The sequence below is a fragment of the Lycorma delicatula genome, chromosome 6 (assembly GCF_047948215.1).
Source record: "Lycorma delicatula isolate Av1 chromosome 6, ASM4794821v1, whole genome shotgun sequence".
Taxonomy (NCBI): Eukaryota; Metazoa; Arthropoda; class Insecta; order Hemiptera; family Fulgoridae; genus Lycorma; species Lycorma delicatula.
In genome coordinates, this window is record NC_134460.1 from 154513331 (window position 1) to 154528061 (window position 14731).

At 33.0% G+C, this 14731-nt stretch overlaps 1 protein-coding gene across 2 annotated transcripts in view; it reads left to right on the forward strand.

Moving 5' to 3' along the window:
* Nucleotides 1-14731, forward strand: part of LOC142326388 (cAMP-dependent protein kinase type I regulatory subunit-like) — a 574503-nt gene that overhangs the window by 28910 nt on the left and 530862 nt on the right. The window contains exon 1 of one of the 2 annotated variants that reach the window (XM_075368861.1): nucleotides 11896-12137. The exons of the other annotated variant lie outside the window; for it this stretch is intronic. Coding sequence (XP_075224976.1) covers nucleotides 12120-12137 — 18 coding nt within the window. The 5' untranslated portion in view covers nucleotides 11896-12119. Of the gene's footprint in view, nucleotides 1-11895; nucleotides 12138-14731 lie in introns of those variants that run through there. 2 annotated transcript variants of the gene reach the window in all.

Below are 14731 nucleotides of genomic sequence, written 5' to 3' on the forward strand. Positions count from 1 at the left end.
CGTCAGTAAATTTTGAGGAAAATTTAAAAGAAGGGCGCGGTAGTGTTTTTATTTTTAATTTTAGACTTTCCGTATAACTCAATTATTCTGTATAGCTGAATTTTTCGTTGAAAAATTGAGCTTTAGTATGAAGTTATTTAAAATTCAAAAGTTTTAAGTTTGTCGGATCTAACGACGTTGGGGATACTCAGCGGTATTTCTGGATGGTTTTTCCCCTCGCATCTCGTAAAGCCGTTAACCAAAAAAGCACTTTCTTTGGCTATATATTTATGTTCCAACTTCGGCCTAATCTTCGATCTCGTTGAACAACGGTAGCCAAATATTTGTTTTATTAAATTGTATTTTTTTTTTGTTTTAGCTTTGTTGAATTAGATTGTGTCAAATCGTACCGACTTATTGATGGAAATAATTATTACTCCGATAAATAAACTTTTAATAATTCCAAAAAGCAAGGGGATTGAACGTAACGGGATTGGACTCTTATTTAAAATATAAAATTTAAAAAATTTAATTTTTAAAATTGAAAACCAACTGCAGTTGACGTAGAAAGGTTTTTAAAAAAGAGGATCCCACGGACCACACTTAAGAATGTAAACTTTTTTTTTAATGATTTCTTATTCTTCATCTGTTTGTCAAGATGTTATTAAAATTGTTATATGACTAATTGTCGAGCAAGGGAGGCCAGATGGAACCGAATTCTTTTCCTAAAATTTTCCTTTTTTTTAGCAATTATACTTCAAATCCAGTATAATTTTGATGGTGATAACGTCATTTGATCGAGGTCAGTCGAATCCGAAAGTCACTATTAAAGGTTTTGATTTCTTTTATCAATTCTTTTAATACGTCAAAACTTTCCAGGTTAATGGAAATTGAACTTTTTCGTGATTTTCGACCAAATCTGTCTCCTTTAAGAGGTCAGCCAAATCGATAAAAATATTATTTTCGCTATAATTAATAACCGTTAACAACTTATATTAAATAATAAAATACACAATTTTTATTTTCTTTTATGTCATGCAATGAAATTTTCACTTCGTGGCACTAAATATTGATTTTTGCATTCATAAAACCTTTATAATAATAATATTATTTACAATTGTTATTTAAAATTAAATAAATTTTACTTAAAAACTTATTTCACTGTGTTAATGTACTTATTCAGTGAAAATGTGTTTGAATATAAAGGATAGCGTCGAGTAAATTGTATAATCTTTTGCTGCTTTTTTTTATAATTTTTTTTCCCATAAAAAAGGATGATGCGTGGGTTTGTTTGATGTATGTGCTCACATTTTTATTTTAGCTGCTATTGGTACAGAGCCGGTCCGCCGGTCGGCTGCGCGCAGCACACGAACGATTTACACTTCTTTATACGTACGATTTATCTGAAATTATATTTGTGTTTTTGGTGATAAAAAGTGTGATGTGGGCACATGATTTCCTTGTACGCCTTTTAAATTATGTATACACTTTTTTTTTTTTAAATTTAAGTACATAAAAATTTATTTCATTAATAACTTGTGATATTTCTTTTATTGAAATATTAAGCGTACATTTTTTTTACAATCAGACGTTAAAAAAAAAAAGTTAAGCAAAACGAGATGAAGTCTGATTCGAACCGATGTGCCTACCCCTTATAAGATTGAGATATTTCATTAATTAAAATTTCGTCTTGCTATAACTCTGAAACCAATGAAAAATAAGTACCTCTTATGATAGATCGTTGAATAGCTCTCAATGAGGGCTTATTACTGCAGTTAAGAAAAAGTCCAAAATCCATATTTCTTTAATTTTGGGCTTTTTCGGCACTTTTGATTCAGTCGATTGGAATAAAAAGGGAGGTGCACAACTAAATGTTACAACGGTCCAAAATCCAAAATTTCAGCATACTACGGCTAATCGTTTTTGAGACCTGAAGATTGCTACGAGACCTGCTATTAAGTATCTTGGTGTCTGGATAGACTCCAGACTCCGTTTTGGAGTTGATGCCACTGAGGCAAGTGATAAGGCTGATAGGGTGCTGCGGCTGATTGCGGGCCTTCTGCCAAATAGAGGTGGCTCAACAACAGAGAAGGAGAGTTGCCGGTCGAAATTGCTTATTCCTCTCTCCTGTATGGAGCCGAGTTGCGGTCAGGAGTAGCTAGATACCGTAAATACAGAGGGAAACTGGAGCCCCTTCACAGGATGTGCTGTTTGCGGGCTATATCAACGTATAGAACGGTATCGTTAGAGGCGGCGGAAGTGCTGGCCGATAACTTGGTATTGCTGCAACGGACCAGTATAAAAGAGTTGGGGGGATTTGCAGCCTATAGACAGGAAATTGACAATTAAGCGAATAACAGATGAGTTCATGGAATTGTGCCAAGACTGATGGGACCAAAGCGTGAGGAGTCGGTGGACACATCGCCTCATTGGTGATTTGAAGGGGTGGTGTAAAAGGTTGCAGGACTCGCTGGAATAGTCTTACGCAGTTCCTGGCGGGCCACGGTGGCTATAGATCATATATCTATAGGTTTAATTTGATCACTCGAATATTAGCCCAGAGTGCGAGGAAGAAGGAGACCCCAGAGCACGTATATTTCTGGTGCCCGCCTTTCACGCAGGATCGCTTCAAAGTGTTAGACTCGCCGGGTCGTGACCGTATATTTACGCCGAATGAAACGCAAGGGATCCTGTTGGAAGAGCTGTGGAAGATTTCACTAGGAAGATGATGGCGAAACTATATGCTGCTGAAGAGTCTCGTAAGGGAAGGAAACGTCGGAGGGTGCCGGGTCGGACAGGCACGCGGCTTAGCGCCTTGGTGATTCTTTGAGCATCTGGAGGTCGCCTTGGTGCGACAAAGCCGTGGGCAATCTGTTTGTGGTGCTCGATGGCGTCTCTCGCTGTTACATCGGAGAAAGATAGTCTCCGTTTGGTAAGTATTGTGTTTTGACAGTATTGTTGGGTGTTTCTTATAGCTTTATTGTAGCTGTTTTGCGTTTCGTGAGTTTTGTCTGTCTGTGTGTGTGTTTTTGTTTGTTTCTTTCTTCCTTGATCTGTTGGCGTGTTTGGTGTTTGTGTGCGTGGTTGTTGATCCTTTTGGCTTAATTTTTTGTCTTTGTGTGACCTGTGGTGAGTACGTGTTTGTTTGGGTGTTTCCTGTTGTGTTTGTGGTTTCTCTTTTTCTAGAATGACTTTTTTCATACGATTTATCCGTATTTTAAATAAAACTAAACAGCTTTTTTTATATAGATTAAATCGATTAAAAAACGCCGACTACACACAAACATATAGTCATACAATGTAAAATATTTATCCTTTTATTTAAATGTAATATTTTTTTCGTTTATTTAATTCAATGATTCTAACTAAAGCGCGCGCGCATACCATATTTAATTTGCGCGAGTGTGGCGGTACTAGCGGTGACTGTCGGCACTAACGTAATTTCACAACTTACGTAGAACAGATTTCGCTTGTACGGACGGCAGACTGGTGTAGCTGCGATGCTTAACGCACCGGTTATCGAGTCCAAGACCCAGCCAGACCGAGTTACTTTTTTATACTTTAAATATTATTCATTTATTTGATTCTACCGCTCACCTGTGACATCAAAACATAGCAAACGACTACGATTGCTGTACGTTAGTGCTACCGTCCTTTGAAATGTTAAATGTAATTTAAATTAAATAAATAATTATTATTTAAAGTGTAAAATATAATTTGGTCGGCAACCCTGTGGAATAAAAAATTTCCCGGTCCAAGAGGTCGAGGGAAAATGGAATTTCCTACAGGAAAAAAGGGAAATTCCAAGATGGCGGACTGCGACTCTAGCGGTCCTTGTGCTGGCAGGGGGTACTATTGACGCACTATGCCCACTTATCCGCTAGTTTAGAGCGTATCTGGAACGGGGTGCGATTTTGCAAAATTCTTTTTTTGCAAATATTGTTATTTTTTAATCGTTACCAAATGCGCCTAAGAAAAATACGATCTTAATCAGGCGAAATCCCAAGATACCGAGGGTGACCTTTGCTCTATAGCCTCAACCCCTGACCTTTTATTTTGAAAATTTTTATGGCATCAGTGCACCGTAGTGCTCCGACTTTAGTCAAAATCGGTCCAGCAGTTCTGGAGACATAAGGGGATTTAGAGGTCGAAATCGAATACACGCACTTACATACGAACATTAAAATCCGGAAAATTATATTTTCTATGTGTTTTATTTAAGAGTTTTACGTGTTTATTACCCGTTAAACAAAGTTATTGTGCGTAAATCGTTACCTCAATTTATTGGTTTTCATCCTAGATTTCTTAAACAGTACTGCAGATACGGATCTGAGACTTATTTTATTCGATTTTCCAAGGTAAAAACCGTAAGAAATCATTAATTCTGTTCTTTAATTAACGCCGTAAAAATTTCAGTACGACCTCACTTTTAGCTGAAATCGGAGCGAAATCTTTCACTAGTCGTAACTTGCAAACGAAGCATTTTAGAATATATATTTGTACGCACTTTTCCGTTGTTTTCACGAGTAAAATAGATTATGAAAGTCCAGGAAGAACTTCGTGATACATTCTGTGTATCTGCATTCTTTAAAAAATACTACTCTGCATGAAAATGTCGTTTCGTTTTGATTTTTATTACATGTTTAATGTTAATTTTCTGCGATTTGTTAAAATTAAGTTTATTTATTTTAGTTTGATGATAAAATTACTTTTTCATCGTTAGGTGTCTTGCTGTTTTGCGTTTCGTGAGTTTTGTCTGTCTGATGTGTGTATGCTTTGGTTGTTCCTTGAACTTTTGGCGTGTTTGGTGTTTGTCTGCGTGGTTGTAAATTAGTTTTTTACGTATTAAATTAAACTCAAGAATTTTAGTAGCTTTAAAAATGTGATGATACCGTACGAATACTTGTTACTATTTGTAATCAACTGTACGACCGTTTGGTTAATCGAGTCTGCGGTGTCATATTTAGGTCATCGATTATATTATAGAAGCGTCAAGGTTATCGGACTATTTAGTCGATCGGTACTTAACGAAATCTTATGATTTAATTTGTACTGTGATATAATGCAAATAAATTAAACTATAACTAGAGAAGGAATAGTTATATTAACGTGTCTCACCCTTGTCATTTATTAATTCAATAGAACTCGGGTTTATCGTTATCAGAAAAATATTTCCTCTGAAAATTTTACTTTTCATCAGAACTGAAATTTTTTATTATGATTGTAATTTTTTTAATAATACATGTTGATAAACCTTTCCGTAATAAAGTGTTGTGTATTCGTTCATAGAAATGAATTTCACGGACGTTGACTCTGATGTATTAGTCTGGGGTATGAGACTAAATAAATTAATAACGTACCCGCCGACTCATCGATTGATAATAGGTCAGAATATTTTTTTTTGTATTTATTTAAAGCGGTTAAATCCGTTGAAATACTGAATTCGAATTTAAACGCAGTTCATATGGAATATGAACTGTTTATTTCTGTTAAATATTATTATTTAAAATATGAACTTCAATATTTCTGATACAGAAAAGGAAAGATTAGAAATGGTAATGACTTGCGTCAGTTTATAATATTGTTAAGCTGAAAAAGATTAACGAAAATTAATCAGCGGTCAAAAATAAAGTTGCTTTTGCCCAGTAGATATGACGACAGTTTTCGGTATTTAGAGTTTCCGAAACAGCGATATAACATTTTTTCCGTATTTTATTATTCCAGAAATTTTATAATACGCGTATCATATACATTAGTATCTTCTTTTTCTGCGAACCACTGTAAGGTATTACTTCAGAGAATGAAATGTATGAATGTAAATGAAGCGTAGTCTTGTACAATCTCAGATCGATCGATCCTGAGATGTGAAGTTAATCGAAATCCAACCGCTAAAGAACACCGGTATCTACGATCTAGTGTTCCAATCCGTATAAACGTAACTGTGCCTTTACTAGGATTTGAACCGTAGAAATCTCGAATTCGAAATCAGTTGATTTACGATGTCGAGTACAGCACTATGTCGACCCGGTGGGTTTGTATTTATTAGTCTAGGCGAAGAAAAATGTCTGAGCTGAAATTCTAGAAATAGTTCGTACGATTTCGATGGTATTTTATTACTTCATAAGTGAAATAGTAAATTTAATTTTGCCTGCTACGTGTTTATTTGTTGTTGGAAGTTGTAAAAAAATCTTCAAATACACACCTTACAAAACACACCTACACAAATTCTCCGTAGATTACCGAAAGGCTATTCCACAACACAGGAAATTACTTTTCTTTTTAAACGAGCTGAGCCGTCCCGATTATCTGGAAATATCAGAGAATCTCCAGCGCATCTTATCTTTTTCCCTGAAGTCAAAATTAAAAAAAAGTATAATTTTTGTTCACGAAGTATTTAATTAAAATTCATCCACAGGGTGTAGATAAAAAAAACTACGAGGGGTGGTTGAAATGTAAAGTTCAATCGCTCGTAACCGGCAAATGAAAAGTAATAATCAAATATGGAATAAAAGTACGTTTTATTTGTTACAAAAACTTACATCTATTTTTCACGCAATTTTTCTGGCGACGGGTGAACCGGTTTTCTCGTCCCGTCAATGAAGAATGCCGGCAGAATTTTTTTCAGAGGATTTATTTTGAAATTTTTTGATCGCGGTGAACCACAGCTCCGAACTTCAACGATGCACCCTTGCCGTCACGGTATTGAAAAGTAATCTTCTTCCTCGTCACAAAGTTTCAAAAGCCGTTGTTCGCAAATTCACAACATTTCTTTCGTAATTTCTTCATTTTTGTAAGTTTGCCTGGTACCGACCGCGAACGGATTTTACGGTAGCCCGGTCTTGCGATAACGTTTCCTACTCGTTCTTTCGATATTCCTAGATGCGTTTCTGTATGATGCGACGGTCATTTTGAGTCGATTCATCCACCTCCTTTTGGTGTTTCTCATCGGTCACAAAAACCGGTCGACCATTGCGAGATTCGTCCTCGATAAAATTCGCTTTATCGGCTGCCGATTCAGGAAATTTTATCGCCCGCTTATTCACTGTACTTCGATCGACAGTTTCATCACCGTAGACGACGATGAATCCGCTAACGTTCACTTTTTTCGCTGTTAAAAATTCGAACACCGCGATTTGTTTTAGACGCGTTGCAATAGTCAGGCCTGATGGCGACTGACAGAAGATGAGAGGGCGTGGATGAACGAATTTTGATATTTTGATAGTAGGGAATGAAACTACAATTTGAAGCGGCAGTGGATTTCTGCGGCGTTTTATTCTCCCGTTACGTAACGTATGCATTACGTTTCAACCGTTTCACGCCTCGTATCTCTCTGCAAATTGAAGACGAAACCCCGTTTAAAGTTTCAAAAATGTTGCTGTAACAGTCTTATAGAATTTTATTTTTGTACGTTTTTATAGCGCCAAGTATTTTATTGAAATACATCCCGTACAAATAAATTTAAAACATAGATTTTTTTGAAAGCTATATGAAAAATAATACTACAAATTCTAAAGATTTTTAGTATTTGTTTTCTCCTCTAGAGGGGCTACCTCTGTTAAGTATCTCATCGCTGAGATTTTAGTCGTGTAAATTACTACGTCTTGTTGAATAAATCTCTTCTTTTAGTTTATGTAAAACAGTCGTGTCTTGTATGCGTAATCGGATAACGTATCGCAGACACAAATCGAGATAACTGTAAAAAATTGTAAGAACAAAGCCGTCGAAACAAAACGATTTGTTTTCTTTAATTCTGTTTAGAGCGCTTCATTAACACGAAAATAAAGTACATCGCAATTATTTACAGACATATCTTTAATTATGTATTTATACGATATATAGTTAGCGCTCTTCGTAACGAAAATTTACGTCATCTGTCTGTTAGTACAAAATTCGTTGTACAGTAAAATTTTCTAACCGGCGACGGTTGATATCTGATTAATAGTTTACCGGATTTTGACGAATGAAATAATAAAATTAAATGAAAAATAATTTTCGGTATCGTATCGTATCGTTACCCCTTTAAGAACGTGTTTCATTCGGCGACTGAAAATATTATACACTCTAAGCTGTAATGCTTACTCAATAATATAGTAATCTAGATAAATTTACGTCCGAACCTCATCGTCTAAATTTCAATAAAAATATGGCTAAAAGAATTATTCAGATCGGTTCAGTGGTTCTTGAGTTTTGAACGAACATCGATAAAGTTCTGATTTTCCTTATGAAAATTGTTTCCTTAACGCTGTATTTTTATATCGATTCCAAGATTATAAGAAATTTCATCGAAGGTATATATTACGAGAAAAAATACGCACTTACGTTCGAGTATATTGTTTGTACCGACGTTGACTGACGCGATTCACGTACGACTGTGTTTATTAAACTTGGAAAAAGATTTAAGCGTTTATTTATCCCTTTAATTCGTTATCGGCTGGGCGGTAAGGTTTAAAGTGAGAGAGTATCATATTTTATAGCTTTCTATTTTTCGTTTAATATTAAATTTTGAGTCGCGGATTAAGTTTCGTTTTGTAGAGATAAATTTGGTTCCAGAAAATGAAATAGAAGAGATTGAATTATTATTTTTTATTTATCAAAATTGATGTAACGGATCTCAATATATATAAATTTAACGGTCAGTTTCATTGTTTTATCGTTTTGTTTTTTTTAAACGTAGGCGGTGATGTAATTTTTTATAACTATTTCAACGTAATGTAAAATGAAACTAATTTACAGATGTATTTTTACTTCCTGTACGAAGTAAAGGAAATATTGTGTTCGCGAACGGTTATCAAATTTCAACGGAAGTATCCATTTTGACCGTTCCTGAATCCATTTTGACTAGTTTCGGCGTGACGTCTGTACGTACGTGTTTATCTCCAATAACTCAAAAACGATTAGCCGTAGGATGTTGAAATTTTGGATTTAGGACTGTTGTAACATTTAGTTGTGCACCTCCCCTTTTGATTGAAATCGACCGGACCAAAAGCGTAAAAAAAAGTCCAAAATCAAACCAATTTGGATTTTGGCCTTTTTCTTAACTGCAGTAATAAGCCCTCATCGAGAGAATTTCAACGATATATCGTAAGTGGTACTTATTTTCATCGGTTCCAGAGTTAAAGCCAAATAAAACTTTTTAACGAAATATTTTGATGTTACAAGGGAAAGGCACATCGGTTCGAATCAGACTTCATTTCTTTTTTTAATTTAAATATATTGATTTATTAATAATTATTAACCTCCGATTGTAAAAAAAATTTTACGATAATAATTCAATAATAGCGATAAAAAATAATATAAAAGAAAAAAATATCAGAAGTTATTAATGAAATAAAATTTTATGTACTTTTCATTTCAAAAAAATGTGTATATGATATTTAATAGGCGTAGAAGAAAGTCATGTGGTGTCCACATGAGATTTTTCTTTAGAGGAATATTTTTTTCCTAAGTATTGATTACTTTTTTCTTTTAGATTACTTTGCGAAAGATTTACGCCTAAATTTTTCAAGGTAATTTCATAATCGGTCGGTTAGAGCGTGTTAAGTTTTTTTACAGCGACGTAATTTACGCGATTATTCTGTAAAGATGACTGCATAGTTACCACGAATGAAATTTAGAAGGTAATGTTAATTTTCTTATGGTTTTTACATTTATTATATTTTGATACTACTTTATATAGAGGTCAGAGATTTGATAAAAAAGTCAATCGGTGTATATTTTTCGTTGATGTAGGCTTGGTAGAATTTTTTTCTTTCTTTTAATTTGAAAGTATAATGAGAGATTTTAGTATTATTTTTTTAATGTCAGTTTTGCATTTAGTAAAAGGTTTTAAGATATGAATTTTTTTCAAATAGAATTGTGAACCGATTTGTAGAAACTTTGTTGAAATCTAAAATTGGAATTTCCTCCTCGCTTTTTCTTTAACTGTTTTTAGCCGTATTCATTAGGGATTTATTTTCTGATTAATAAATTTGGGGAATTAAATCAAATAAAATTTGAAACTATCTCTGGAAGAACCTTTTTTAATAATTTTTTTTCAGGTAATAACTAGGTACTAATATCGGGAGACGTCCAAAGAGCTGTTTAGTGCATAAATCGTACAGATAACGTTTAGCTATGAAATCGATATATCGATGAAATTTTATCGAATATAATAAGTTATAGGAAAACCCGGTTACAATTAAAAATAAAATAAATTTATTAGAAAAAAAATTAATTTTCTGCTGACATAAAGAAAGCGTTTCAAGAACCGATATAAAATGCGTTTAGAATCTTAACCGTTCGTGGACGCGCAAAAATATTTTAATATGACAAATCGCATAATCGGATACTCAAACGTAATACATTACGATTTAATAAGTTATAATAATATTTTTTTAAAAAACCGCTAAGTAAAGATCGAGTATTACGATATTTATACGATTAAAGTTAACACGAAATACAAGGTAAAAAAGATAATACTTCGAGGCGGAGAGGTAACGTCTTTGCTTTTCATCGGTTAGGCCCTGGGTTCGTCAAGCTCAGCATTTCTCACACGCAAAAAAAATTCATCATCTCTTTATCAGCAGCGGCTGTAATCGAGCGGTTAGGTTAAAAACTTTTAGTCGCATAAAGAACGAAAGGAAAATCAATAAATAAGAAATATACAAAACCGATCCAAAAATACGATGCAAATAGTTCACTTATTACAAAATACGTGATTTATATCGCTAAAAATAGATATGTAAATAAGATATTAATACGACTCCAGTGGAATATGTAAAATGTAACGACTGGATAACATTTTTATTAGAAACAGATATTTATTTTTAATTTTTATATTTCTTGGACGATTCAAAAATAGATTTTCCTAACGCTTTCATGAAAGTAAAAAAATCTTGAATGTTACAGAATATATAGAACATCTCCTAAAAGTATATAAATAATAATAAATGTTGCGTTACTAACGTAAAGTAAATTTAGATAAATAAATAGTAATGTAAAAGAAATAGATTCCTTAACAAAGCGCGTGTGTAAATGTAAACGTAAAAAGCAACTGTGCAAAATTTTCTGTATAAACGCGCAAGAAGATAATTAAAATATAGGTCAGTCTAAATTATAATGAACTGTAAGGAAATATTTTACTTAATTTTTCTATATTTATTTTGTTTATTTAAAAAAAGTTGTAAGGTTCACGATACTGCAAGAATTAAGTGAAAAAATGAGCCATTTTACTCTCGGTTGCTAGTTCCATTTCAGAATTTTTTTTCAAATCATTAATTTTATTGTCTTTTTAAAATTATAATTTTTTACTTATACAATACATAAAATAAGTAATTATATATACTCGGACATATATATATATATATCCAGTGATTTTTTTTTGTAGATGTGTTATTTATGATAGAAAGCTAACTTTCTATTTTAAGGTGTGATCGCTTAGTTAAATCGCATGCTAGCATAAATTATGAGATATCTATTTAGGCGCGTCTGTTATATCAATTTAGATTGTCAACAAAAATAATTATGAAAAGAAAAACGCATGAAAACATCACTATCCGTGCATATTTTTTTTGCTTTTTCGTAAATTGCGTTAAAGGAAGTTGAAAAGCGTTTTGTTAGTATAATAACGGATCGTGTCTAATCTGTGAGTAACGGTCGGAATAAAAAATACGTAAAAATTTTGCATACGCACAGTTTTCGTTTACTTGTGTAGTCTGTTGCTTATAACGTAAACAGAAGGTGATAAACGCTATCAATATTATAGTCACGTGGTTGTTTATGTATATAAGGGAGTTTTTTACTTTTGAAACGGTCTGTACATGACCTAGAGAATTGAAAGTAGGGTTTTTGGGGGGTTAGTAGGGGGTGTGTTTATGTATAATATCGGTGGTGGGGATACTTGTCGGTTGTCGCACGGCGCAGACTCTTGCGTCGCCCTGCTTCAGTGCTTGCCGAACATTGCTCGTAGCATCTGTTCGAAGTCGGGTTGTTGTGCTCGAAGTTGTCACATACATTTGAAAATTGCCCGCGGGAATCCGACTATCGTCATCGCTTGTTATTTACATCTCGACTGTTTATTAGTTGATTACTTGGCGTCCTTATTCCAGTGATTGTAATTTTATATCCTTAAGTGTTGTAATTCATCGCTACTGGTATTTGACATGCCTAATAACGCACAGGTAATCATCACGTGTTATCGTACATTGTTAATTGTAATTTTTATAAAAATCCGTTTTTCGTTGTATTTGATTTAGTTTGAACGATTTTTAGTTCGAGTATTGATTTTGAGAATCGCGTTATAGTTTTTTTTGCAGTCGTATAATTATACGATTTTATATTAATATAATTTATACGTAAGCACCCTTGCCGCTTGTGTGTCTAATCGTCCACAATATCCCTTAGTTAGAGTATTGATCTCCGATTAGCTAAATTTACCTTTGTATTCAAGTTTTGAACCGATCGTCGGACGGTAAGGTTTTGATGATTCTACTCGTCATTGAAATTTACCGTTGAAATCTAATTACCGCTCTATTGTTGGAAATTATCGGACTGGATTTGATACAGTGAACACACACATACACACACAGACTTGCAATCATGCACGCTGTTCTTCAGAACATACTGTTAACTGTAGTCTGCTATCTGCATGAACAGCTTTGCAATGAGGATTTTCAAAGAAAAAATATAAAAATATTAGAAATCCACGTGCTAATTTTATAGTTAATCGTACAAAAAGATTTGTAACATTAAATTATGAAAATTAATTTTAATTCGGTTTAAAAATGTGTACAAAAAAAGTCTGTAGTAGAATTTAAATTTACTTATTAAAATTCTTACTCGATTTACTTATTAAAATATTGCAAGCCCTTCAACGCAGGAAATTAAATATCGCTTGCTTTCTTTTAAGATTTATAGTTCCGTCCCACTCCGAGATTGTTACCGTATGATTTAATACAGAAAATAGAAAAAAAAATTAAATTGAATAACGTTCGATAATTAGCTTAAGAATGGGGAGGATTGAATTCTAAATCGTTCGCATCCATCGTAGTATATTAAACTTAATTATTATGTGTATGTTTAAATACAGGTGTTTTACGAAATTCTAGGACTTTCATAACCTATTCTACTCGTGAAAATAATGGCAAAAGGTACATGTAAACGTATGTCCTAAAATGTTTCGTTTACGAGTTACGGCTAGTGGGAGATTTCCCTAGGATTTCAGCTGCCCCGGTGAAATAAGGTCGTACTGAAATTTTTCGTAGGTTAATTAAGGGGCCGAATTAGTGATTTTATTATGATTTTTGACCTGAAAATTCGAATATACTCGTAAGTCATGATTATAACGCACATCGGTCTATTGTACTGTTTCTAAATAAAATTCGAATTTTCTAATTTTCCTTTGTTTTGTTCAACTTATCATCTTACATCATTTTGTTCACGATTAAATTTAAAAATTTTACGTTTTCATTACCCATCTAACCTTTTGTTAAACGGATTGTTGCCTCAATTTATTGGTTTTCACCCCAGATTTCTCAAAACCTACTCCAGGTACGGTTCTGGGACCTATTTTATTAGATTTTTCAGGTCAAAACCCGTAAGAAATCTCTAATTCTGCCCCTTGATTGTCCTAAAAATTTCAGTTCGATCTCATTTTACAGGAGTAGCTGAAATCCGAGCGAAATCTTTCGCTAACCGTAACTCGCAAACGAAACATTCTAGGACATATGTTTATTGTACTTTTTTCGTTGTTTTCACTAGTAGAATAGGTTCCGAAAGTTCAGGGAAAACTTCGTGTTCTGTTCTGTTTCTTATGTATTAATTATTAATTTCTTTTATTTATTTTACAGTAAAATAATAATTATATTTTTACACAAGATGTTTTATGAGGTAACGAACTACTTCAGGAGTGAATCCTGCTGGTCCAAATAATTTAAAGATTTTTCCCATTTTACGGTTTATGATTTCGGCTCGTTCGGTAGTATAATCTTAGGCTGAAATTGTTGGGATAATGATCGAGGGGCAAACTTAGTACTTTTGTGTGATGTTTGACTTTAATAGTTTTCAAAAATCGAAGCAAAAAATCGTTTAAAAACACACCCTTTTAGGCTTGACGTAAATTAACATCGTCGATCGTCAATAAACGAACAATACATTTGGCGCGAAAATTTGCACAGAATTTAATTTTTAGAAATTGATGTAAATGAAATAAATGAAAACAAATGCAAATTTAAAAAATTCTAAATTTGAGTTTTATTTAAAATAAATCCGCTCCAAAACATAGGAGACATTATATTTTAAATGAAGTTCAAAAATCAACATTTACATTTTCTAAAATCGTGTAGGTATAGATATTATCTTTTTAAACGAATACGTATGTTGTCTGCATGTTAAATTAAATATCAGATAATTATTTTTATTCGGTTCTACTGTAAAACCATATAATTAATGATGCTACTGGAATGGAGAATTAATTTTAGAATTGAGTTTTTATTTTTGTGCGGACGTCAATTTAGGCTTGATGTTTGTTACACGTCTTTAGCCGTGAGATTCTTACATCGTATAGTTTTTGCCGTCAGAAAAAATTGTAAATTTATACTAATTACTAATATATATATATATATATATATTTTAAACTGTTTTATTAAATAGGCGATTTTATTTTTATTTTTACCGTGTTTCTTATAATCAAATCAAGTCTTTTCAAATAACTATTATTATTTTATAATTTTAGTTTGTATTGTAATATTAAAAAGTAAAGTTTTTCATATGTAAT